At 34.6% G+C, this 24,402-nt stretch overlaps 1 protein-coding gene across 6 annotated transcripts in view; it reads left to right on the top strand.

Annotated features, from left to right (window-relative positions):
• The window catches only part of Shprh (SNF2 histone linker PHD RING helicase), a 90,586-nt gene that overhangs the window by 37,631 nt on the left and 28,553 nt on the right, over positions 1–24,402 (top strand). For 5 of the 6 annotated variants that reach the window (XM_055629116.1, XM_055629117.1, XM_055629121.1 and 2 more), the window contains exons 15-25: positions 5,436–5,524; positions 7,068–7,160; positions 9,232–9,339; positions 10,563–10,705; positions 11,474–11,647; positions 11,930–11,992; positions 13,046–13,271; positions 14,972–15,115; positions 16,182–16,283; positions 17,670–17,741; positions 19,943–20,131. In XM_055629116.1, coding sequence (XP_055485091.1) covers positions 5,436–5,524; positions 7,068–7,160; positions 9,232–9,339; positions 10,563–10,705; positions 11,474–11,647; positions 11,930–11,992; positions 13,046–13,271; positions 14,972–15,115; positions 16,182–16,283; positions 17,670–17,741; positions 19,943–20,131 — 1,403 coding nt within the window. The remainder of the gene's footprint in view (positions 1–5,435; positions 5,525–7,067; positions 7,161–9,231; positions 9,340–10,562; positions 10,706–11,473; positions 11,648–11,929; positions 11,993–13,045; positions 13,272–14,971; positions 15,116–16,181; positions 16,284–17,669; positions 17,742–19,942; positions 20,132–24,402) is intronic. The other variant, XM_055629118.1, reaches the window with a different exon arrangement.

Here is a 24,402-nt window from a genome sequence, read left to right as displayed (position 1 = left end):
TACCTAAAAAAGTTGATACCAGTAAAAACAACTAAAAATACTTAATGTATTTGAGGGAGTAACATTTAGTGTAAAGGATAATTCAAAAGAGAAGCTAAGAAATATTTAGAAGTTATTAAGAACAAAATTATTAAGGTATGTGAGGTCCTGCACATCAGTAATTAAGGGAAATTTGAAGCACAAAAGATTTAAAAGTGTATTATTGTTGTTTTGTTACATTATCTTTTATGTTAATTTAGAAATTAAACAGGATTATGTGCATGAGAAGAAACTATACGTAAGGCTCAGCATTATACACTATCAAGCATTCACTGGATGTGTCTTGGTATATATCCCCTGCTAATGAGTGGAAATATGCTTCGTAGTGCTAGAAGTAGGGAGTCATCTTGTGGTAATAACTTTTCCTTCAGCTTTCCACATGATCTAATGAGACTTTCTCCACTGGCAGAGTCTCCCGGGTCTCAATCTTCTACAGAAACCCTCTTAAGATCTGTGTTCCTCTTCTCCCCAGCCATTAGTGATCAGCTCTTTATTAAAGCCAATCAGATACAATTCTAGATTGTCATATTACAAAATATGAGACCTGTGATGGGCCTCACTCTCTGCCAGTACAAAGACACATCTTTACACAGTGCACCCCAACACCATGTAACCCTCGTCTATACCATCAAGTACCATGACAGTTACTAATATACCAGTAGTCTACTTTGGTGCATGGTCATGAGGGGTTTTACAACTGTTCTCATTTACAAACAACTTAAACATTTAAAGGGTGCTGGAGTGGTCGCTCAGTCAGTAAAGCTCCTTGCCTTTCAAGCATGAAAATCTGAGTTTGGTCCTTTAAAACATGTTTAAAAGAGCCAGTATGGTTTGTTGGTGCATGCACTCTTGTAATCCAGCATAGCTACTGGAGAAAATCAGGCCAGTGAAGAGACCCTGTCTCCAAAAATAAAATAGACAGTACTTGAGTACTTGACTCTAGATTTTCCTTTGCCTGCAGTACTCATTTGCAAACATGTACCTGCACACACGTACACCAACAAAAAATGATTTGTTTAGAGAAATACATACTTCCTGTAGAGTACAAGATAAGAGTTTTAAGCCTCTAATTAGCCTGCATTGTTTGTTCTTTGGCATGGCAGAACCATACTAGAAAATGTTTCTTCCTTTCCAAAATGGCTGAGTAGAACTAGAGTAATCCTCACAAGTTGGATAAAAGTAGGTCATACAGGGCAGAAAGACGTTTGGCTTCTCTACACTCATAACTGAGCTAGCCTCTGACACTCAGAACATATATGTTAGTCCTTTACATTTCAGTATTGAGTAGCCTGTGCTTTGCTTCCTCCAGAAGGCAGTCATTCTTAGTATGAAGCAGAGAAACACTGAAAACTTGAGAACCAGATCTTCCTCATATTATGGATTATAATATGGAGTGATCTCGGGTTTGTAGTGATTTTACCTTGTTCATAATGTAGATTTTATTAACAATAATTAATAACAGGACAAAAACATGGTTGTGTCTGATAAATTTTCCAGATACGTCACCTACAACTTTGAGAAAAGCTTTGTTTTGGGACAGTGACAGGCTCTTTCAACAATAGTATTTACAAATTTACATTTCCTTGATTTTTAATCATTTTAATAAGCATGTCCTATAAAGAAAAGACTAAATAGATAAGCAACTCCAGTAAAGAATTTTATAGTTGTACTTTATTTTATACCAGCTTGACTTTATTTTATACCAGCTTGGAGAGAATTAAGCAAAAGTTAGGAGAATGTGTATTATATCTAATAACAGCTTGCCAGATTCATTGACTAGAGTAATTGTGATTAGAGTTGGTAGATTACATGACCACTACAAGTGAAAAATATGAGCATCCTTGAAAATGTGTGAATAATAAATGTAATATTTAAAAATACTTTGGGGTCATTAAAATCTAGCATCCTATCTGAGAAATGGTGTCCTCCAACCCCTATGGTAGGTCTCTCTCTATAATCCAAGCTTTGAACTTGGCTTGGCCTTGGCTTAACTCAAACTTGTATTCCTCTTTTCTCAGCCTCCTGAGGCAAGTTGGGGTTACAGCTAGAAACGATCTTTTTCTATATGTATTTTGTTATACATAAGAGTTTTATGACTATACAGTGTTTTACTTGCTTGGTTGCTTGGTGATTGGGGGATTATCTCATTTTGCTTAATGAAACTTATTCATATGAACTCATTTGCTTTTTTAAGACCATGCTAATGTCTTGGTGCACAAGTCTGTTATCCCCACACTTAGGATTTAGTGGCAGCATATCTGCCACAGATTTCAGGCCAGCCTGGTTTACATGTTGTGTTCTAGTGTGGGGTTACAGACAATGAACCACCCCACCTGGCTCTCTCTTATTTTATGTTGTTCTAACAAGCTTGGATAGACAATGAGTGTATTTTCCTCTCTTGCCTTTTATCTTGTCTCCCTCTCTGATTGATTGTTTTCTTTTCCTCCCCTGATGTCAGGATTGAAGTAGAACAACTTGTCATCTTAAGCAGTCAGGCTTTTGTAGGGTTTATGTATATAGACTCCTCCACAGCAGTCTCACACTGTCACCAGACAAGCTGCATGGTACTCTTTGCATGTGGTTTTTATTGTACTCCTCTAGTTCCTTGTCTATAAGTAGGTTATAGTTGCTAATGCTGTTTGTTTACACTCTGGTTATATAAAAATCAGTCAAAAAAGATTGAGCTTTTAAAAGAAATCTACATTTTAAAATTCTAGAAATACTTGCTTATAATATGGAAATGAGTGATATATAATGAATAATTTCAGATCCTCAGTGACTATGGTATTAAACTCATGGTATTATGAGTTTAAACAACATGCTTTCTATATATAGTATTTCAAAGAAATGAGCTTGGAATTATCAAATCCAGTTCAGTAACTTGGAAATGTTAGTGCCATCAAGTGGCCCAGAATGTGTATTTCCAAGTTTGGTGGTGTCTTAAACTTGTTGAACATAAATAATTTGTGTTTTCCTCAGACATTTTATTTCTGTAAACATGAACCAGGGGCTATAATAAAGCATTCCTGATCAACTGCTTAGATTATGTTCTAAGCCACGATGCTTCTTTTAAATGACAATTTATTAAATGATTGTTTTTTACAAATGGTAGTATAGGTACTAATTGTGTCAATATGTCTATTTAATGGTGTTTCAGTCTCAGCACTACGAAGGCTGAAGCAGAAAAAAAATGGAAATTCAAGGTTAATTGAGGCTAAGTAGGGAAGTCCCTTTTCAAAAAAAAAAAAAAAAAACCAATAAAAATTTACTGCATGAAAATAATTGAATAAAATAATTATTATATTAGGTGGCTATTTTTAAGAAAATAATTTTTTGGTTATTAAGCTGAGTAGAAATTAGCTGAGTCCTTAGTGTTGTGAATAGATGTATTTTAGAATGCTTTCTATTTTGTAAATGTATATATATGTTCAGCATGTGTGATATGCATACATAATGTTCATATATATGAGCTTAAAAAGATGGGGGAAAGAAGAGAGAGAGCTATCCCAAACTTAGGGATGTGTACATGTCCATGTGGAAAATTGATTTTGGTTATAATGATAAACCTAAATATTAATAAAATTGCTGTAAAATTGTTTTGATTTTCAGGAAAGAATAATATACCTCTTGGCAAAGAAACAGCAACAGATCTATGCATTTTTTATATTTCATAACTTTTTTTGATATGCAATATTAAGTTTAATTTGTAACTTACTAGTTTTGAGATTTTACTCAGACAGCAAATAAAAGTAGATGCTTTTACTTAAGCCTACTAAACATGACTCTTCTCTCCTTTCCATCAGCATTTTTACCCTTCTCTGTAATAAGCCAGAAAGGACTTCGCAGGCTTTCTGAGCCATGGGGTGCTTCAGCATCCACTCAGTCCTGCTTCTGTAATGCACAAGCAGCTATGGACAGCACAGGAGTGAGCAGAGCTGAAGGCCAATAAAACATTATTAATGGTGTTAAAGTTTTCATGTCATAAAACATCTTTTGAAGTTTAAAAATGTTTAAGATGTCTTAAAATGTAAAATTAATATTGATATGTATCTCAGTGGCAGTTTGTTCACTTGCCTGAAATACAGAGCCTGACTTTAATCCCACATCACAAAAAATAAAAATGTAAAAGCAGTTCTAAACTGAGAAATTATATAAAAATGCAGAAGGTCGGGTTTGACCCATTGTCTATTGTTTAAGTCTGTGCTCCAGTAGATGCTTTTTGAATGCTTCCTGTGAGTGTGCCATGAGCATGAACTAACTGCAGTGTGTGTAGCCAGAAGTGCAAAGACTGCTAAGGTTTGTGCTTGGTTTCCGCGTATATTTTCTCCTTCTTTTCTTGAGACAGGGATTTAGTCTTACTGGCCTGTAACTCACTGTGTCATGTAGGCTGGCCTCAAAGGCCCGGTCCTTGTCCCTTGTAGTGCTATCATTACAGACAGCTCTTGATTTTTGAAGTGTTGTTTTTAAAAATTATTTTTATCGGTTTTGATATTATAACATAATTACACCATTCCTCCTTTCTCACTTTGAAAATCATGGCCTCTTTTTTATTGTTACATGCATATATGTATATGTTTATACAAATATATACTTAAATATAACCTACTTGGGGTGCATATATGTTCTGAGGGCTGACTATTTGGTATTGAATAAGCAATTGCTCAGCTCTTCACTAGGGAAGACTATTTCTCCACTCATCATTGCTCAGTTGCCTGTTCTTTGTGTGGGATTAAGCCTTCTAGTCTTTCCCCCCATCCAGTGTAGCCTGTTTATTGCTGTTGTTCTTGTTCAGCTTATATGTTTTTAATTGAAAATTTTTTATTCCTTAACCAGGAACAAGTACATATATCAATAAAAGTTTATTATTTTTCTGAAAATTAGGTGTAGATTGATCAGAGTATCATGAATACTTGTTTTTCACTACCAATGTCCCAAATTTGTTTTTTATTTTAAGCTGTAATGAATGCTAGTTTGCAACCTTTTTTTTCTAATAACAGGAATATTATTTTTCTAAGTTTAATTAATTCATCTTTTCAATATAATTTTAAGGCATTATAAGAATACTTTATTCCAAATATATCTCTATTATTTAAAACAATTCAGTATCCTGTGAAATAAAGGAACCATAAAAACTGCAATAATCCTGATACAAAGTCAGATTATTCAATCAACAAAAATAGTAAGTTACAGGGTTGGGAGTGTTAGCATGGTGGTAGGGTCATTGTCCTGCATGTGCAAAACTCTTAGTTCATCCCCAGCACTACAAAATCAACAATGATAGCCATAATAAGAGTTAGAATTGTTATTTTTGTGTTACAGCCTTTTAGATTAAAGGTAAGTGGGTAACAGTGAGAGTGATGTGATTTGTGTCCTTTCAATGCATTTTAATTTCACAGGTGAGTATGCCTTGGCAGCAGAGCTATACAGAGAAGTACTACGCTCATCTGAGGAACACAAAGGAAAACTCAAAACTGACTCACTACAAGTAAGTGCAGCCTGAAAAGGTTTCAGGTATATATTGAAATTGTTTTAAACAATGATTTTTCAAAATGTTAATGTTAAATAAAGGGTAACAATGGACTGAGTCATAATTACTAGAGATAAAGCTGGAATTCCTTTTTAATATTACCTTGAATGATTTGTACATATAATAAAGTTGAAAATCACCATTGTTCTCTCTATGTAGGCCTATAGCCTACACTGGAAGATAGTTTCCGTTATTTGTCATTCAGAGAGTAGGCTAATTTTATAATTCTCCATATGATATCAATGTGTTTGTTTAGTTTTCATAAAGACAGAAGAAAATGAGCTAAACTAAAATAATGAAACTAACTAAAATAAATATGACACTTTTGATCTGCTAAGCTAGACTTTTAGAGATCTTTTTAGGAGGATTTGTATGTTTGAATTATAGCAGTAACTGCTCTTTGCAGTAACATTTGTTAATCTTTGCAGTCCTTGGCTTGATACCTAGTTTGTCAGACTATAGAATTTGTATATTCATGTGATATAGTGAACATTTGAAAAAGAGTATAAGAAGGGCAGAGATCAACAAAGGTCAACTAAATAACAAGGCAGGACATGGACCATAAACATGTGTGTGCCTCATGGGATCTTAAACATGTACACACAGAGAAGATGAAACACATGTCTGTAGTACCATTTGTACATTTTTGCTATTAAATATGTTAATTACACTCAGTGTGTGATTTAAGAAGCCATGTTGAAAAGACCTCAGACATTGGAGCTACTGTAGACTTCACAGAGATTTTTATTCTAGCTAGTAATCTCTGCCCAGATAGAATGAATCCTGAAAGTCTCAAAACACAGGTACTAAATCATGTTTTTCACTGAAAGTTTCTACTAATAATCTTCTGCTCTTGGTTATCCTCTCAGGTAAAATGTGACGTTAAGAATTAAACTATTGTAATTTCATTTCAGTCCTGCTCATTGCCTCTAATCTTTAGTCAATAGCCGACTCAGTATTGAGATGGGAAGAAGATTATGCATAATAGAAATACAGAATTTTGTCCTTTCTCTCATCTCAACTCCAACTTTTCCCCTTTTGATTCTTTAAGCTCAGTGTGTTCAGATAACAACTGTTTTTATTAGCTGTGTTTTTTTTTTTTTCTAATCTTGGTAGACTCCTTCAGACTCATTTTCTAGAAAGGGAATCAGGTTAGGAAATCATAATTTTTGCATTACTGTGCATCCTTGAATTTTCCACAGTTCCCTGTATAGATTATTGCATGTCTACAATAGGAAAAATATTCCTATATACTCTGTAGCCTGCTAAGTACATAGCCATACTGCAGAAAAATGTGTGTTTTTAATTGAAGAAAACTCATGTCATTATGATTGAAGACATTTGCTGTTCACTTTCCCCTAGGAAAAAAAATGTTACTGCATATTTTCAGAGGAAAAGTATTTGGCAGTATAAACTTCAAATTCATGCTCTCTATGTCATACAGTAGATTCTATGGTGTCCATGGCATTGCATCATAGCTTCATTTTTTGTGTGTTCTCAGAGACTTCATGCCACACATAACTTAATGGAGCTGTTGGTAGCCAAACACCCAGGGATACCTCCTACTTTGAGAGATGGCAGACTTGAAGAAGAGGTAATTGTCATTCTTTTCATTCTGTTTGTAAAAGCTTATTTTTTCAAACTTTATACTTCATCTAGTAGCTATTTCTATTTACATTTACGTAAATCAACCAGCCATGTTTTCCTGTTATTTTGATGTTCCAAACTTTGCTGTGGTGACTTGGAACGCCAGAGAAAGTTGGACTTTATATTATTTTGTTTGTCTGGTGATCTACTTGTATATATGTTACATGGGTTGTAGATACTACATTAATGATTAACAAAAGATTTTCATCTCATGGTAGGATTATAAAGGGTGTAGTTTAGAAAAGAGAAAAGTAAAATTCTTTCCTTTCTATATTTTATTTAAGACAGTAAATGAATATAAGATTTCAATGGCATTCTAAGAGGTTTCTCTTATTGAAATGAATGATAATGTAACTGTTTCACTAGAAATTCCTAATAGCTTTCTATACTAATTCTCCCCAGGATTTTTTGCCTTTTTTTAAGATCAAAGGTGACAAAAATTGAAAGAGTAGATATGGTTGAAATGTAATGAACTCCAAAGTAGAATTTGTATTGGAATCAGCAAGATAGAAAATGGGATTTTATAAGTACATTTAGTCCTTTGTATTTGTTAATTGAGTAATTTTTATTGACTACATAGATTTATAATATACAAATATATAATCTAATATACAAATTGATGATTTAATGTATGCACATACTGTGGAGTGGCTAACTCACCATTAATAACCTATCCCTGTTACCTCATGTCCTTAATTTTTTATAGAAAATATTTAAAATCTTCTCTCAGTAGCATAGTGTAATTATAGTAATTGTATAAACCTTTGACCAGTATCCTCCATCTCTGCGGTCTCTAGCAACCACCATTCTCTCTATTTGTGTGAGATTTAGCTTTTAAATCCTATATCTAAATGCAGCATTTACCTTTCAATGCCTCAGTTGTTTTATTTAGTATATCCTCTGTGTTTATCTGGTATTGTTACAAATAGTAGCACATTTTCCTTTGTGTGTATGTTATCTTTTTTTTTCTCCTCAACTCTGTATGTGGGTGGTGTACTTGTGTGCGCATGAATATGGAGGTCCAAGCTTGATGTCAGAAATCATCCTTAAAAGTTCTTCTATCTTATTCTTTGAGGCAGAGTTTTTCACTCAAACCCAGAGCTCACTGATAAATCTGTCATTATTAGCCAGCTTGCTCAGGGGATCCTGGAATTAAAGGCAAGCTGTCATGCCCACTTGGCATATATGTGGGTTGTGGAGATCTGAACTCGTGTACTTCTTGCTTGTGAGGCATGTACAATAAGCACTTAGCTATCTCCCTAGACCCATATACCATATTTTTTGTGATTATTTGTTCACTATTTAAAAAGGTAGAAGGGTAAGGAAGGATATTTTTATTCCTGGTAATGTTAGTCCACTAGGAATATTATAAGAATACTATAATATTCTTAAATATTATAATATAAATATTAAATATGGGAGGCTTAAAGAAGGATTATTTCTTACAGTTGTAGAAGTTGAAGTCCAGGGTCAAGGTGTATTTCTCAAACCTATGGGTTTAATTTTTCCTGCCGCTCCTCTCTTGCAGAGCTGGTGTCGTCTTATGTGGCCTTTCCTTCATGCTTGTACATCCCCACTATTTTTTTATCTCATAAGTACTCCACTAAGGTATTACCCATACGGCCTTAGTTATCTTACAGGCCTATCTCCAAGTCAGTCACTGAGATTAGGACTTCTAAATAAAAAAATTGTGCAGGAACAGGTTCAGATACATCAGATAAGTAATTCTTTAAGGTGTCTCTTGCTTTTCTTGTGAAATATTAATGCCTTCTTTATTCTATAAGGAATAAATCTATAATTATTTTCAAATTTTGTGACTTCAGCATCAGTTTTGTTCTTTTCATTGTTTATCTTAGGAATTTCTAGAATTATTCTATATTTTATTTTTTATTTATGGAATTTTATGTTTAAATCAAGGAACTTTAAATGTATGGAATGACTACACTGTTACTGAAATAAACTACTTTATGTTCAAGCCCTAAAGCGAATGTTTATATTCACTTTCTATTTCAACATAGGCCAAGCAGCTTCGGGAACATTATATGACTAGGTGCAATACAGAAGTTGCTGAAGCCCAGCAAGCTTTGCAGCCTGTGCAGCAGTCCATACGGGAGCTCCAAAAAAAGGTACTTGTCCCCAGATACCACTTTGGATCTATTTTGTTTGAACATTTTTCTCTTCTTCAATTCTTAGCACCTAATTGAGTGCCTCTATGTAATGCAAATGTCTAAGTTACTTTTCTGTTGCTAGAACAAAACACCATGACCAAGACAACTTCTGAAAAAAAATTGAATTGTTTAATTGGGCTTTTTGGTTTCAGCAGTTAGAGTCTATGATGGCAGAACAAACAAAGGCTTGGAGGCGGAAACAGCTGAGAACTTATGTCTTGATCCACATACATGAGGCAGAGAGAAAGATGGTATACTGGAAGTGGAGGAAGTCTCACACCTCCTCCAGGTCACACCTCTTAATCCTTGCCAAATACTTCTACTAGCTGGGAACTAAGAATTCAAACATAATAAATAGCCTGGGGGGGCCATTCTCACTCAGACTACCTCAAGTATATTTACACGGTTAATGGTGTTTCTTCCTGGAGTGGACTAATACATAGATGAGCCACTTTGTTGAAATTTTGTTTTATTTCTTTTAAATTGTGGTGGCTTGCTTTTTTATGTTGAATAAATAACAGATTGTCCTTTGGAGAAATTATAAAGACTTCTGTAGTCTCCTTTTGATCTTAGCAGTATAATGTTCTATATTTAGGATCATGGGTATTCTTACAGAGGAGATACTTGTCTTTTCTGAATTTATTTTTATGCACCGGAGCAGTCTAAGAGGAGACAACACAAATACATTGGCTTTTACTTCTAATATTTTACAGTTTTTATCAGTTGTTCCACGTTATGCTTCTTAATTCATTAATTACTTAGTGTCTAGTCATAATTTTGTTATTTGGTCAAATCTAGTTCAATATTGATTAGCTCTAACCCTTTTGTGGTGTGTTGTCATTTACACTTAGAAAGTACTGCATTTTTAATTTGATAAAATACTTTTTATTTTGATAAAATACTTTTTAATACAGCTTTGCTATACAAGTTTTACATCAAATCTCATTCATGTAGATTATTCCAAAGAAAGCTTTCTTGCTATGAATACAAAAGAGATATTTGCCCAGTATATATACACACTTTGTGTGTCTTTCTCTGTGATGTGGAGGTATAAATACAGTTTCCACATATTTATCTATAATAAGAATTTATCAGTATTTTTCAATTTTTATATCTTCTTTCTAAGTGAATGCTATGTACTAATTGATCAGTTTTGGCCTTTTTTTTTTTTTTTTTTCCAGATTCACTCTAATTCTCCCTGGTGGCTGAATGTAATCCATAAAGCAATGGAATTTTCTGTTGATGAGGACCTTGTTCAGCGGGTGCGAAATGAAATAATCAGTAACTACAAGCAACAAACTGACAAGCTCTCTATGTCAGAGAAGTAAGAAAATAATACAAAAAAGAATCACTGTATAATTACAATTGCTCAAATCATTTAGTATCTGGAAGTGCTTCAGTGTTCCAACATGTTAGGAATACCCAGGTTATACATTTTATTGAATAAACGTTTCAAACAAAAATATTAGATATTAAGTCTGAGACAGAGATCTTTTTCCCTGTTTAGCCACTTGAAATGTTTTTTAGACTCCTTGGCGTCTGTTCTTTGTTTCAGACTTATTTTTGTTGGTTTGAGACACGGTATAGTCTTGTCCTGAACTTATCATATGGACCAGACTCTCCTTCAACTCACAGATCCACCTGCCTCTGCTAGGATTATAGGCTTGTACCACTGCACCTGGATTAGTTATGTTTTTATAACAAAAAATATGACTCTTGTCCATTTTTACTCTCAATGTTGTTTTACCCTGTCTCTACTCTTTCCAAATAGAAAAAGAATGTCAGAAGAGACAGTCTGTGCTCATCTAGCCTTAGAAAACTGGAATATGTTAGTCTTGATCCTTGAGAGATACCGGATTCTCTTTTGTAGTTCCCAAGGATAAAACCACCAAACTCTTTGGCATCTTTTTGTAACAGGCAATACATGTTATTAAACTCTGAGTACTGGTAGGTACCACTGGGTACATCTGAAGGGGAGTCTCAGTGGAGTGTCTGAACTTGAGTTTCTTTAACACCATGATTGACACACATTTTCTGAAGAAACTGACACTACTTTCTTTATGCTGTGTACTGTGCTGCTGATGGGAATAAGGTTCCGTGACTGCAGAGGTCTTCAATTCTTACTCACAACGCAAATGGAAGAGCTCCTTAAATTCCAGAAGCTAGTGAGGGAGGCTGTGAAGAAGCTAGAGAGACCTCCATCCCGTGATGTGATTGAATCTGCAACAGTCTGTCACTTGCGGCCAGTTAGACTCCCTCTCAACTGGTGGGTAACCAGTGAATTTATGCAGGGTACAGCGACTTCCAATCTGAGATAAGAAATAATTGTTCATAAATTGAACCATTTTCTATTAATTCAGACAGATATAGAGATGTATTTTTAAAAATAAAGCAAATCAAAGCTTATGTGTTTGAAAACTATGTTATTTTTTTTTAAAGTGCTTTATTAAAAAAAATGTTGAGCTTTCTTTTTTTTTTTTTTTTTTTTTAGAAGTTATCTTATTGCTGGCCATATTTGTGAATATATTTCTCTGGTTCTCTTTTTCAGCTGCATCTTTTGTAAAGCTGATGAACTGTTTACAGAGTATGAATCAAAGCTATTTTCTAACACGTAAGTTCACTGATATTACCCATGAGAAAAAAAGAACCATTTCAAAGGAGTGAATGTCTGACTATGTGACTGTACTTTCCATTATGACTTTTATTATATTTTTACCCATATTCAATCAGTTTAATAGCCCTTTGGCATTTAGCATGCCCATTACCCCTAAGTGTTCATGTTCAGTTACAGACAGTCTATAATTATTGTAATTGAGGAACAATTGAGAGTAGTAGTAAGATCCCAGACTCAATAACATATTATTGATAGGTTTGAATTCAAATCTCTGTCGACTGACAAGAGCAAATTACTTCTCTGACCCTCATGAAATGAAGGTAATAACCTAACCTATAATTAAGTATTAAATAAGAAATTACATAGAACTACATAGCAAAGTGCTAGTGTGGAATAAGTAGCTAATTAAAAAAAAAAAATAGTAGCACTTACTATTTTTTTCATCAAACACCTCATCTTTATTTTGGAATTGCTATACTTCAGGCTGTAGCCAAGGCTGTGTTTTGATTGTGGCCTTTGCTTTCTTACCACTTTGTCTTTTTTTCTTTGTTTTTTAATGCCTGGTAATGGTGGTGGCTCAGAATTCTTAGAATGTGATTTATAGAATGAGATTTTGAGGGTTTTTGGTTGGTTGGTTTTTTGTTTGTTTGTTTTGATTGGTTGGTTGGTTGGTTGGCTGCCTGGCTTTTGTGTTTCTGTTTTGCTCTCCTGGATTGTGCTCATGAAATACGAGACAATCTTAACCTTTGAAAGTTGGAAGAAGGATGATCAGGAGTTAAAGGCCAATCTCTGCTATGTAGTGAGTATGAGGCTAGTCTGAACTACATGAGACCCTGTCTCAAAAATATAAAACGAAACAAAAAATTCAGCACAAGACAATTTTCAGAATTGCTGTTATATTTTCAAAGACCTACAAGCATTTTTATTGACATGAAAATTGCCATAGAGTTACTGAACCTGCCCTCTGTTTGTCCTGCTGTCATCTTTTATTTGCAATGCTTGTTACACACTGGCAGCAGTTAGAATTGCTTAGTTCTGATGTCTTTTCAGAGTCAAAGGCCAGACTGCAATCTTTGAAGAAATGATAGAAGATGAAGAAGGACTTGTGGATGATAGAGTACCTACCACTACCAGAGGCCTGAGGGCAATAAGTGAGACAGAGAGATCTATGAAAGCAATATTATCATTTGCAAGATCCCATAGGTTCGATGTTGAATATATAGATGAAGGAAGTGTTTCAATGGATCTCTTTGAGGCATGGAAGAAGGAATATAAGGTACACTATTTTTAAACTTCTGCAGTTAGAAACCCTTTTACATTAATGTTTAAATCTGCTTTGGAGACAGTATGTCATGATTTTGTGCCTTAAAATGCAGTTGGTTTTGTTGTTGTTGATTTTTAGTTTTTTTGTTTTGGTTTGGTTTTTGGGTTTTTGAGACAGGGTTTTTCTGTGTAGACTTGGCTTTCCTGGAACTCACTCTGTAGACTATGCTGGCCTTGAACTCACAGAGATCCACCTGCCTCTGCTTCTCAAATGCACCACCACCACCCGGCAAAATGCAGTTATTATAATAAAGGGTAATAATACTTGGCAAATTCTCTTTATTAAATTAGTAAACAAAAATTATTATTAAAATGACTCTAGCAATTAATATGTGTAAATATTTAATTATGTATTTTATTCTAAGCTGCATCTTAGTGGCTGTTTTTTTTTTTTAAAGTAACATATGACTTTATTTTGGTTTTCCTTGGGAATAACAACCAAATATCAGTATCAGTTTTCAATGTTGGGAAGCATAGTAAATATTTTTCAGGTTGGAAATCTGGAAACTTGCAATAAGCATTAGTTGGCTTTTACTTTAGTGATTTCATTGCATTCTAACTATATATGAAATGTGCTTCTAGGATTTTTTATTATTAAATAATTTTTCATATTAAATTTGTTGCCTTTTGATCTTTGCATGTGAGATGTGTAAGGGGAAACAAAGTACTTTTAAATTATATCACATTTCTATATGTCATTTAAAAAAATTTTAATGCAAAACAAAAGAATTGTATTGAAGAGAAGATTTATTGTCTAAAATGACAGTTCATATATTTGATAAATTAGGGAATGGTACTTTTATAAAGTTGAAATTATTGGTTTATCATTTACAATAAATGTAAAACACATGAACACAGTTCATTACAGTGTATTGTGGAGAAAACAGTGTTCTGTACATTGCCCTGCATTCCTGTGTTGTTTTCTGTACGCTACTCTTGCCATGTGCTCTGTAGTTAGGTGAGTGCCTCTCATGCCTCTCTTCATCTTCATGCATTTGTCCTTTATACCTTTGCACAATAAATGAAAAATGGATGAGCTACTGCTGGATCCATCAACTAGTATCTACTTCAGAATATGTTAGTGAAGAAAGCTTATCAAAATATAGTGATTGATAAAATTTCTAAAAATTTTGGAAAAGTTGTGTAAGTACTTATAGTATTTTTTCCACTGAAAAGTGGAATTAATAATAATTGCCTTCTTGACTCTGAAAGAGGAAGAATAGGAAAAAAATGTTAGTATTAAGGCTTTGTAAGGAATGTATCTGAATAGCTCTCTTGAATCAGATTGTGTATGCTCAGTTATTTCAGAAATCTCAATACCATATTTACAGATTATCTTGATTATGTGAATATAATATCAAAATAATTTAAGACAAAAACAAAGTGGTGATCACATAAATCTAGTATTGGTTTACGCAGATCTTTGTCTTGCATGAAATCTTGAGGTATTCTGTTCTTGAGAACTGTAGCAGAACTGTAGAGGGTTATTTTCCCAGATGCCCTCATCTTCAGTTAGCCCAAGGAATTGCTTTTCCTCGAATGCTTAAATGAAAACATGTAGGCCTCCTTGAAGCCTTTTGTTCAAAGCACATCTTGATGATTTTGGACATTTTTAATTCTGTTCTTGCCGTTGTCTTTATCTTTCCTCTTCAGTTACTTCATGAATACTGGATGACTCTGAGAGATCGCGTGTCTGCTGTTGATGAACTTGCAATGGCTACAGAGCGACTAAGAGTACGCCATCCTAAGGAGCCAAAGCCAAACCCACCTGTCCATCACATCATTGAACCTCATGAGGTAGTTGAGAATTGGTCACAGAAAAGCCACAGCAAAAACCCAAGATGCTAGAAGACGTAAAGTCAGATCAGTAACGTCTTCTAGAAATAGTTACTGCCATAAGGGTAGTCATACGAACTGATTTTTATAGGTCAAAGTGAGCAGTTTCATTCATGTGTGATACATGCTTAGTTGTCCACTGTTTGGGTACTTTCATCTGTTCTTAAATACTTTCTATGCATCAAATCCGATAGACAGTCTTGGCCACTTTTAGAAGAATTTTATAGCCTGTTTTATCAAAATTTGAAAAACATGTTTCTCAAAAGTAACCAAAAGCTTCAATTTTGCAGGGTTTTTTTCCTTCTTGCTAATAGTAGATATTTACAGTGTATGCCTTAATAATCTTCATTTATGTCAAGTTCCACCCATTTTTTTCTTATTCCATAGCAAGACTATTTATTTCCTGTAAAATTTATTTTTATTCTTTATGGGGTGTTTAATCCCTTAAACTTGATTACTTTTTCTAAAGCATTTAGACTATGATTTAGAAAGTTTAAGATAATTTTTATGTTATATGCTGTCTTACTTAAGCATGAATTGGCTGTGATGTTCTTCTTCAAATGTATGTTTTAGGCTAAATGTACAGCACTACAAACTTAAGAAGTAAGAAGGAAATTCCTTCTCATTTAATTTTATGTTCTGTCTGATGTATTGCAGAAGGGGAAGAAAAGCCAGAAATAGTCTTCCTAGATTTCATAAGCCACTCCCACCAAGCAGTGTATCATGTCATTGTCTTCATCCCATGCATTATTGAGAAGTGGCACAGAAATAGAATTCAAATTAATTTCCTATATATCATGAGGTTCTTTTTTTTTTTTTTTAGGAACTTCATGGATTCTGTCTTTCGTTAAAATAAAAGAAGTCTTTTGAAAATGTTTTTAGTATTTTGTAAAATTGATTTTTAATGTGTAAATTTTTTTTAGGACAGGGCGTGAATTTGCATTATTTAGAAGAATTAAGCATGTTTAATATAGTTGAACCATCTTTTAGAGAGAGAATAAGGGTTTGTTTGTTTGTTTGTTTCTAGGTAGAACAAAATCGTATAAAACTGGTGAATGATAAAGCCGTTGCTACATCACAGCTTCAGAAAAAACTTGGACAGCTTCTTTACCTAACTAATTTGGAGAAGGTATAGTTTTTAAAAATGTTATTTTTACGATACTATATTTCAAGAACCACTCCTACTTTCCACTTAAAATATCAGTCCTGTAATGAGTAGCCCAGGCATTTTGTTTCTGTTAGGTAAGTTAAGACTAGTTTTGTCTACAATAACTATACAGGTCCTCTGCTAAACCCTAACTTCAGCCTCTGCCCCTCCCTGACTAGCTACCCTACAACTGCCAGGATCATGAACCTTTGTGTCTCCAGGAGCATCCAATCCCAGTCAGGCCAGCCCATCCAAAAAAGTACCCAAGTGACCTGCAAAACTATGAAAAATATGTGATTAATTATTTTAAGTCACTGTGTTGTAGGATTTGTTTTATGTGATCAGTATTAAAATGAAATAATTTCCTCAACTTTTTAAAATGACTATATAAACTAATTTTTGAATCTTTACAGGTACTGAGTTTAAGTACAGTTCAAAGTTTTGTTTTTTATTACTAGCAAGTTACAGGTTTTTTTTAATGTTTGAATATTTGGTTAGTGAAATCAAAAAGAAAATTTTTAGTGAATGTCTATTCAGTTTCCCATTATGTGGTACTTAGTTTAAATGCCTGTCTTGCTGATTTTCTATAACTCTTTACAATTTTATGAGAAATTTAAGGAGGTATTTGAAAATCTATTTCAGTTTGATAGAATTTCAAGGCACAGAGTTCTCAAATTAATTATATATCTGCTTTCCAGCTATTTGCCTAATGGGATGCAGCAAGAGATGCAGAGAAGCAACAACACTAATACAGAATTCTGCTAAGTGATAGCCTCTTCTCGTGTCTGTCCTTGTGCTGCACATGCATGATAAATGCATCCTTGTGCTGTGATATTTAAGAAGCTTCTTATCTCAGAGCTCTAAATTAAGTGTTTTTAAGTAATTTTTTTTCCAGCAGAAGAGAGAAAGAAATAGAGTCTCGTGTAGTCAGAGCTCCCTCAGGATAACCTTGAACTCCTGACTCACTTGCTGCTATCTCCAAACTGCTAGGATTACAGTTGTCTGTCACCACACCAGTTATTAATTCGTATTTTTTTTTACAATAAACATAGTCTAAGAATAAAGTTTCAAAAATTTAGCTATTTGTATTTTGCTTTATTGCTTTTTTATTTTTATAATCACAAGTATAGTAGCATACTACTGTAAGCTCTGGTAAAAAATGGTTTCCTTTCTTTAATTGTATCCTGAATAAATGCTAGAAATGATAGTATTACATAATACATAAAATACTAAGTCGTCTCACCAGTTAGATAATTCACATTGAAATTACCAGGATATACTTGTATAAATGAATTGCAAAGCATGTATCAAGTCCTAAATGTAAAAACATAGCTAACATGTTTTGGGATTCTTCTTTTTTTCCTATAGTCTCAAGATAAAACATCAGGAGGTATTAATCCAGAACCTTGTCCAATCTGTGCTCGACAGCTGGGAAAGCAGGTAAAATTCTAATGAGCATCACATGAGTTTATAGAACACCTTACTATGTGTAAGGCTTCTACATCTAGTCAGTCTTACTCTGTGTCTCATGTATAAGCACAAACACATGCACTTTCTCCTAACTGTGACAGAGTATTTATTGCTTACCTTAGGGGTAGGGCCAGGGCTTAGTGCCATGCTTAAGGTTACAAATACTTGAACCATCTTTTTCCTAACAAAAACCTTAACTCTAGAACAGTGTTATCTTTTTCGTTAAAGATGCATAGTTGTAAACATATTTCTAGACAAGTCATTATTTTCAAGTAACTTAATTTTGCCCCGTTAACATATCTGATATTCAATAAAATGTAATAAAACACAAGTTGAGTGGAAAGGGTAGTACAGAGGGCAATGATGTAGCTCTTAACAATAGTAAAGCCTCAGATCCCAGCTTTAAAGTGCAGATAGCTCCTCCTAGCAGATTTAAATGTCTTTTCTTTTCTTTTTTCTTTTTTTTTTTGAGATTCAGGAAATAATCAGTAATTATTGTTAGTGTGAAAATGCCTATGGACATGATTGTATTTCTGTCCTATTGGTTTATTTGTGCTTTGTGTGGTAAATGAGCATAAACAATATCAGAATTTGAATTACTTTTCAGTCTTTGAAATACAGGCCTACTCTTAAACAGTGGGGTTTTTTCTCTATGGAATTAAGTGCAAAGTTAAATATATTATTTCTGTGTTCCAATTAGCAGTAATTGGGAATAAAGAGCCTTTTAATCCAATATTTACAGAGAAATTCTTAAAAGACACTAAATCTTAAAAGGACAGTTACATGAAATATTGAGCAGAAGAATAAAAGTATATATAATAGTATGTTATAATAATGTCTGTTTTTAAATAAAAACAACACTATTCTTCAGGGATCCGATTGTTTAGTGGTAGTGGATGTGGTGTGTCTAGCATGTAGTTGGCCCTGGGTTCAAGTTTTAGCCCCAAACAAGCAGAAAAGTAGAGTTGGATGGAGTCAGAGTAGTGTCTTTTTAAATCTTAGCTTTAGTGAGACTCATGTAGTTGTCTCTGAAGGTTTATTTTGTCTTATTACAGTTTTGAAGTTTTCTTAATATGCATTATTTTACCCAATTCTAGTATTATCAAGATTTTCTGAACCTCAAATTGGATTACAAAAATAGTGATGAAACTGTTTTTGCAAATTTTCATGGTGGAGGGACAGTATATCCCTGCTGATACTGTTGGAGCTACTGCCATTTGTTCTCAGCAACAATTCAGTGAATGCTCTGTTATTCCTATGTAAATTAGTCATTATTTTTTCCTGTTATAGACCTGTCTTGCTCTGCACTTTATGAGTTTAATTTCTGTGAGTCACCAAAGTCCTGTGTGTCATATAAAGTATCCAATATTTTCAGTGTCACTTGAGGTCCACAGGGTACTCAATAGTATTGCTAGGCAAAGCAAACTTGTGTAAAATAGGTCTGAAGATTCTGGATTAAGCCCTTGAAAGCATAGATGAACCTAGGAAGCAGTAAGGAAAGTGTTCCCAACTGAAATAAAGTTAACTTCTTTTTCAGGAACTATTTTAAAACCACACTATGTACCCCAGTTTGTTCTACCCCTAGTCTAAATTGTTTTCCAAAGATATTCCTGGACCACTTTCAAAGTTCTGTCTGGCCCTATCAGTACAAATACAGACATGTCCAAATCCTGGAAAAAACAACACAGTTGAGAGCCTAGGAACCCATTGCCACAGAGCTGCAAACTAAGACAAAAGGTCCACAGGAAAATTTCCTGTGTCATTCACAACAAATCTGAAATATCAACTTGTCTCATCTTCTGTGTGAATGTGTTAGCACTGAAACTCAATATATTTAATGAATTAAGTAGCAGTGAGTGTATTATCTCCAAATTGCTGTTTCCAGTTCTTCATTATCTGTTATTAGAGTGCTAAAGGAGTAAATTATAATGGTTTTTTTCGAAATCTGAAGTGAGAACACTAGCTTCTTATAAAATGATGACTATTAAGATAAACAAAGATAAAATTATGAAAATGTATTTCTCTTAGAGTAAAATAATTTGAAAACATATTTTGCCATGAAATGCTTAGGAATTGCAGTTGTAAGTCATCTCCCTGTTTATGTGTTTATGGATAGGAAGGTCTCATTGACCTATTCTCACCAAGGCTGGTCCTCTGTATTTTCTTCTCAGTGGGCAGTACTGACCTGCGGACACTGCTTCTGTAATGAATGCACTTCTATTATAATTGAACAGTACAGTGTGGGGTCTCATCGAAGCTCCATCAAGTGTGCTATCTGCCGTCAGACTACATCACACAAAGAAGTCTCCTATGTCTTTACCTCAGAGAAAGCAAACCAAGATGATGACATCCCTGTAAAGGTATAGTAGGTCAGGAACACACAGTCAAAACGATTCCACAGCGATTAGTATCTCAAGTAAAGCATTAAAGAAAGCATTTTATATTGTAAAAATAACTTTTATTCGCCTGTTTCAGTTGTTGTCTCAGAGGTATAACATTTGCTAAGCTAGGCCTAACCCTGCATGCTTCTAGCTTCTGTACAATCTAACCTAGGCTTAGAAGTTTTCAGCCTCTGAGACTTACAATTAATAAGCTTCACCCTTTCTTGTTCTTACTGAGCTTTGGGTGAACTGGTTCACTTCAGTTGTTCTGGCTCAAACTTTTCCACCTGGCTTCTCTCTCGGCCCCTGAATTGCTCTGCTTGGCCTCAAACTAATTCCAGCAGTTGTTTCTAATCTTCACTGGCTCCTTGTACTCTCTGGCTAGTTTTCTCTTCACCTGTGCCTAGCTTATTGTCTCATTTAACCTCTCTGTAAAACTCCCAGTAAAACTGCCTCTTCACTCATTCTCTATGTTGCTCCTTTAAGTAGCTTTCCTTTCCTCTCTGTTCCCGAGAGAGTAGGGCAGATCCTATTCTGTCAAATCAGTCTCTAATCGTCACTTTTTCTGCCCACCCAATTAGACATCACTTTCAAACATTGTTGCTTCCTTCTCCAAATTAACTTTACCTTTATTGTTTGAGATTAAAGGCCTGTACCACCATGCCTGGACCTAAGCTTTTCTTTACTTGAAAATTTCTTTACCTGAAACTCCATATCAAGCTGGCCTTGAACTCGGAGATCTGCCTGCCTCTGTCTCCTAGACTAAAGACATGTTTGTATTCCAGCCTCATCACACAGACCTAGGTCTTTGGATGTAATCTCTTACCAGAGCAGCCATGTTCTAAATTAAAATTCCCCTATACACTGCCTGGAGGCTTCAGTTTTATCCCTTCCTTGTGCAGAGAGCTCAGCCCTAACTACCATGATTAGTTGTAGTCACGCCCACTAAGAGTTAAAGAACTGCACTTCTCTGTCATTTATGCTGTTTCTCTTCACCAAGTCAGTTTCAGGCTGGGAGTATATTTCAATGCTGGAATACTGGAATATATAGCATGCCCAAGACCCTGGGGCCACTCTTTAGCATTGAAAAAAGTTTTGTTTTGTTTTTAACTCAAATATTTGTTGTTTTTGTTAAAGTGTTTTGGTTTTGTTTTGTTTTAAGCTTTCTTCTTATATAGTCCAAAAAAAAAAAAAAAAAAGTAGATGGGGGCATTAGTTGAATGTCACAAGGATGACACAGTATGCTTTAAAATACTCTGGACTGAGGTTTCAGAATATAGCTAAACTTGAGTCTATATTTCTCCTGTTTTATTCAGAATCAAAAATTACTAATTCAAGGTATGAATAGGATCCACTGGACTTTATGCCCCAAGTGTGTTCATTTATTAAAAGGGCCTTACTAGGTGTTTTTGTTCCTCATTTTTCTTACATGTACTTTTAATTTTTTTTTCTAATCAGACTTGGTCAAAAGGCAAATTGGTATATAAATCTAATATGCATTGGAGTTAGCTGTACAGAGTAGACAATAGTAGTGCTAATGCTGAACAGAAAGTGGACCCTTTCTAATTAATTCCTTCTTCTGAGTTTTGTGTGTGTGTGTGTGTGTGTGTGTGTGTGTGTGTGTGTGTGTGTTTGTTTACCAGATCTCATTATAGATGATTGTGAGCTACCATGTGGTTACTGGAAATTGAACTCAGGACCTCTGAAAGAGCAGCCAGTGCTCTTAACCTCTGAGCTATCTCTCCATTCTTCTTCTGGGTTCTTGACACTCTTATATTTTAGAAATGTGTTTTCTGAAGTGAAATTACTGACAGATTACATGTTTATTAGAATGTTCTCCTTCCTCGGAAACCTACAGTTCAATTAAAGGATTGATGATTGCTTTTCCCCCTTTGATATTTGAGTAAACTTTAAAGTGTCACTCTTACTGCTTTCTTGTGTCTCCAGTTCCCAGTGTTAGAATCAATATCCATTCATTCTTTCCATATATACTTACTAGACATACCGTATGCCTCAGGTAGTGTTCTGTTCTCATGGATTTTTATGCTTTGTAGCGAGAATGTTGAGAAGGCATTTGTGTTATAGCAAAAGGTACAGACATTAAACAATGATGCTGTTTTTATAGTTCTATAAATACTGCAAAATAAAAGCAAACATGAGCTTTTCTATGGGAATGACTGTTAAGCAGACAGGATCTAAATGATGAGTGCATTGGCCAACATGGGAAGAGGATGGAACTGATCTTGTGGAAAGGATGTTCCCAGACAGAAAAAAAAAAAAAAAAAAAAAACAAACAAAACACATAGGATATGAAAGCACCAAGACAGAGGTGCTTTAGACAAAAGTGAGTGGCTGCAAAGCAGTAGGCAAAAATGAGAATGAAATGAAAGGGCAGGCACACAGGCTTTAAATTTTTTCAAGATCTTCCCTGCTACAGTCTAGAAAATCAGTTCTTAGGTATAGAAAAGAGTAAAATTGGAACAAATTTAGATGAGTTGAGGAAGCCACAGAAGTTGTCTAGAAACTTTAGGTTGGTGGCAGTGGAGTGGGTATATTCCAGAGACACTAATGCACCAGAGTGTTCCAGGTATAGAATGTGAGATCCCCTAGATTCTGATGTGAAAAATTAATTGATAATCATTGCTGCTACAGAGGAGAAGTTTGGAAGTTTGAAAGGATGTACATTTAAATATTTCTTGTGGAGCTAGAGGTATGAGTTTCAGTCATTACTATGAATGATCTTGAAAGTGATAGGCTGAATAAGACAAACGAAGGAAGAAATACAGAGGTTAGCATCATCAAGCCCTATATCCATAACTTTTAAATGTGACTAAAGGGCCTGGAAAAGGAGTCTAAGAAGGAACTAAAGACATATCAGTTTGGGAGAGCACACTGTCAGCCGAGGCCAGCCAGACAGTCGTTCAATGAGGAGTACTTCCTGGGTATGTCAAGTGATGTTGAGAATTGATGTGAACTCATGTCATATGAGTGCCTGTGGCTGCTGGAGATGACTGAGGAGGGGCTTCTTCAGTGTAGTTAATGTGAAGGAAAAAATAATAGGAAATCTGTACATGTACAGGAAATGAAGAGTGAAAATGACCAAATGTTAATAAGAACAAGACTTGTAACCAGAGACAAGGGTAGAAAGTCAATTCTCTGTTGTTTAATTGTCTTCGAGATAAGAAATTCTCAAGCATGTTTAAAGAGACAAGTCAGTGAGACATCTCAGCAGGTAAAGGCACTTGCTACAAAGCCTGACAACCTAGGTTCTATTTTGAAACCCACATGGTGGAAGGAGAGAATAGATTCCTCATGTTGTTCTTTCATCACGTGCACTGTGGCATGCATGTGTGGATGTACACACTCACAAAAATAAAAGGTTAACCTAAAGATACAGGAAAGAAAGCTAATATGTAATATTAGACTCTTGAAAAGGTAGAGTATTTTATAAAAAGTAGAAATTTCATTAAATACTAATAGTTACACTTGGGCTATTGAACAGACAAACTGTAAGGGTATGTGTGTCTTTATCTGAAATGGGATAGTGTAAGTGAAGTAAGGGAAAATAATATAGAAGATGTGAGACTTGAATGTCTACATATACAGCATACAATATCTAGATCTGAGGTTTTATAACAATTATAAGTTAGGTACCACAGTGTTTAACAAATGAAACATGGTATTTAGTAAATGATAGCAAAGAACAGGGTTAAAGAGGAACTGAGCATCCTGAGGATTGCAAGAATGCAAAGAAAGTAATGCTAATACTCAAATGCAGAACTCTAAAGAAAATAAGCATTTTCTATTTAAAAGGACTCCCAAGGAATTCTTATGTTAGGACAGGTAGGCTCTAATAACAGTGAAAAAGAACAATGTTTCCACAGGTTAAAAAAAAAAAATGATACACCTCCATATGTGTGCAATGATGATGGTAGTGGTGTAAGGAAGTGTAAAGAAGTAAATGGGAATACACAGGTGTGAATTGGAAGGACAAGTGAAGAGAGGATTGTGACCTAAGAATCATCTTCTCTGTCTCTGAATTCCTTGGATAAATGTGTTTTTAAAGCATGTGTCAAGAAGTTGCAAAGTAAAGTTGGTTATTGGATCAATTCAGTGGCCAGCCGTGAGGCTTTGGTGGTCACTGCTCTACTTGCTACTCCTGGAACTGTTGTCCTTCCCAGTACCCTCCTACTTTGTCCACGTTCCTGTATTTCTCTCCCTCTTCTTTTTTTTTTTTTTTTTTTTTTTTT

This window comes from Psammomys obesus, unplaced genomic scaffold, assembly GCF_907164565.1.
Source record: "Psammomys obesus unplaced genomic scaffold, mPsaObe1.curated_primary_1811, whole genome shotgun sequence".
Lineage (NCBI taxonomy): Eukaryota > Metazoa > Chordata > Mammalia > Rodentia > Muridae > Psammomys > Psammomys obesus.
This window is presented reverse-complemented; position numbering and strand designations above follow the sequence as displayed.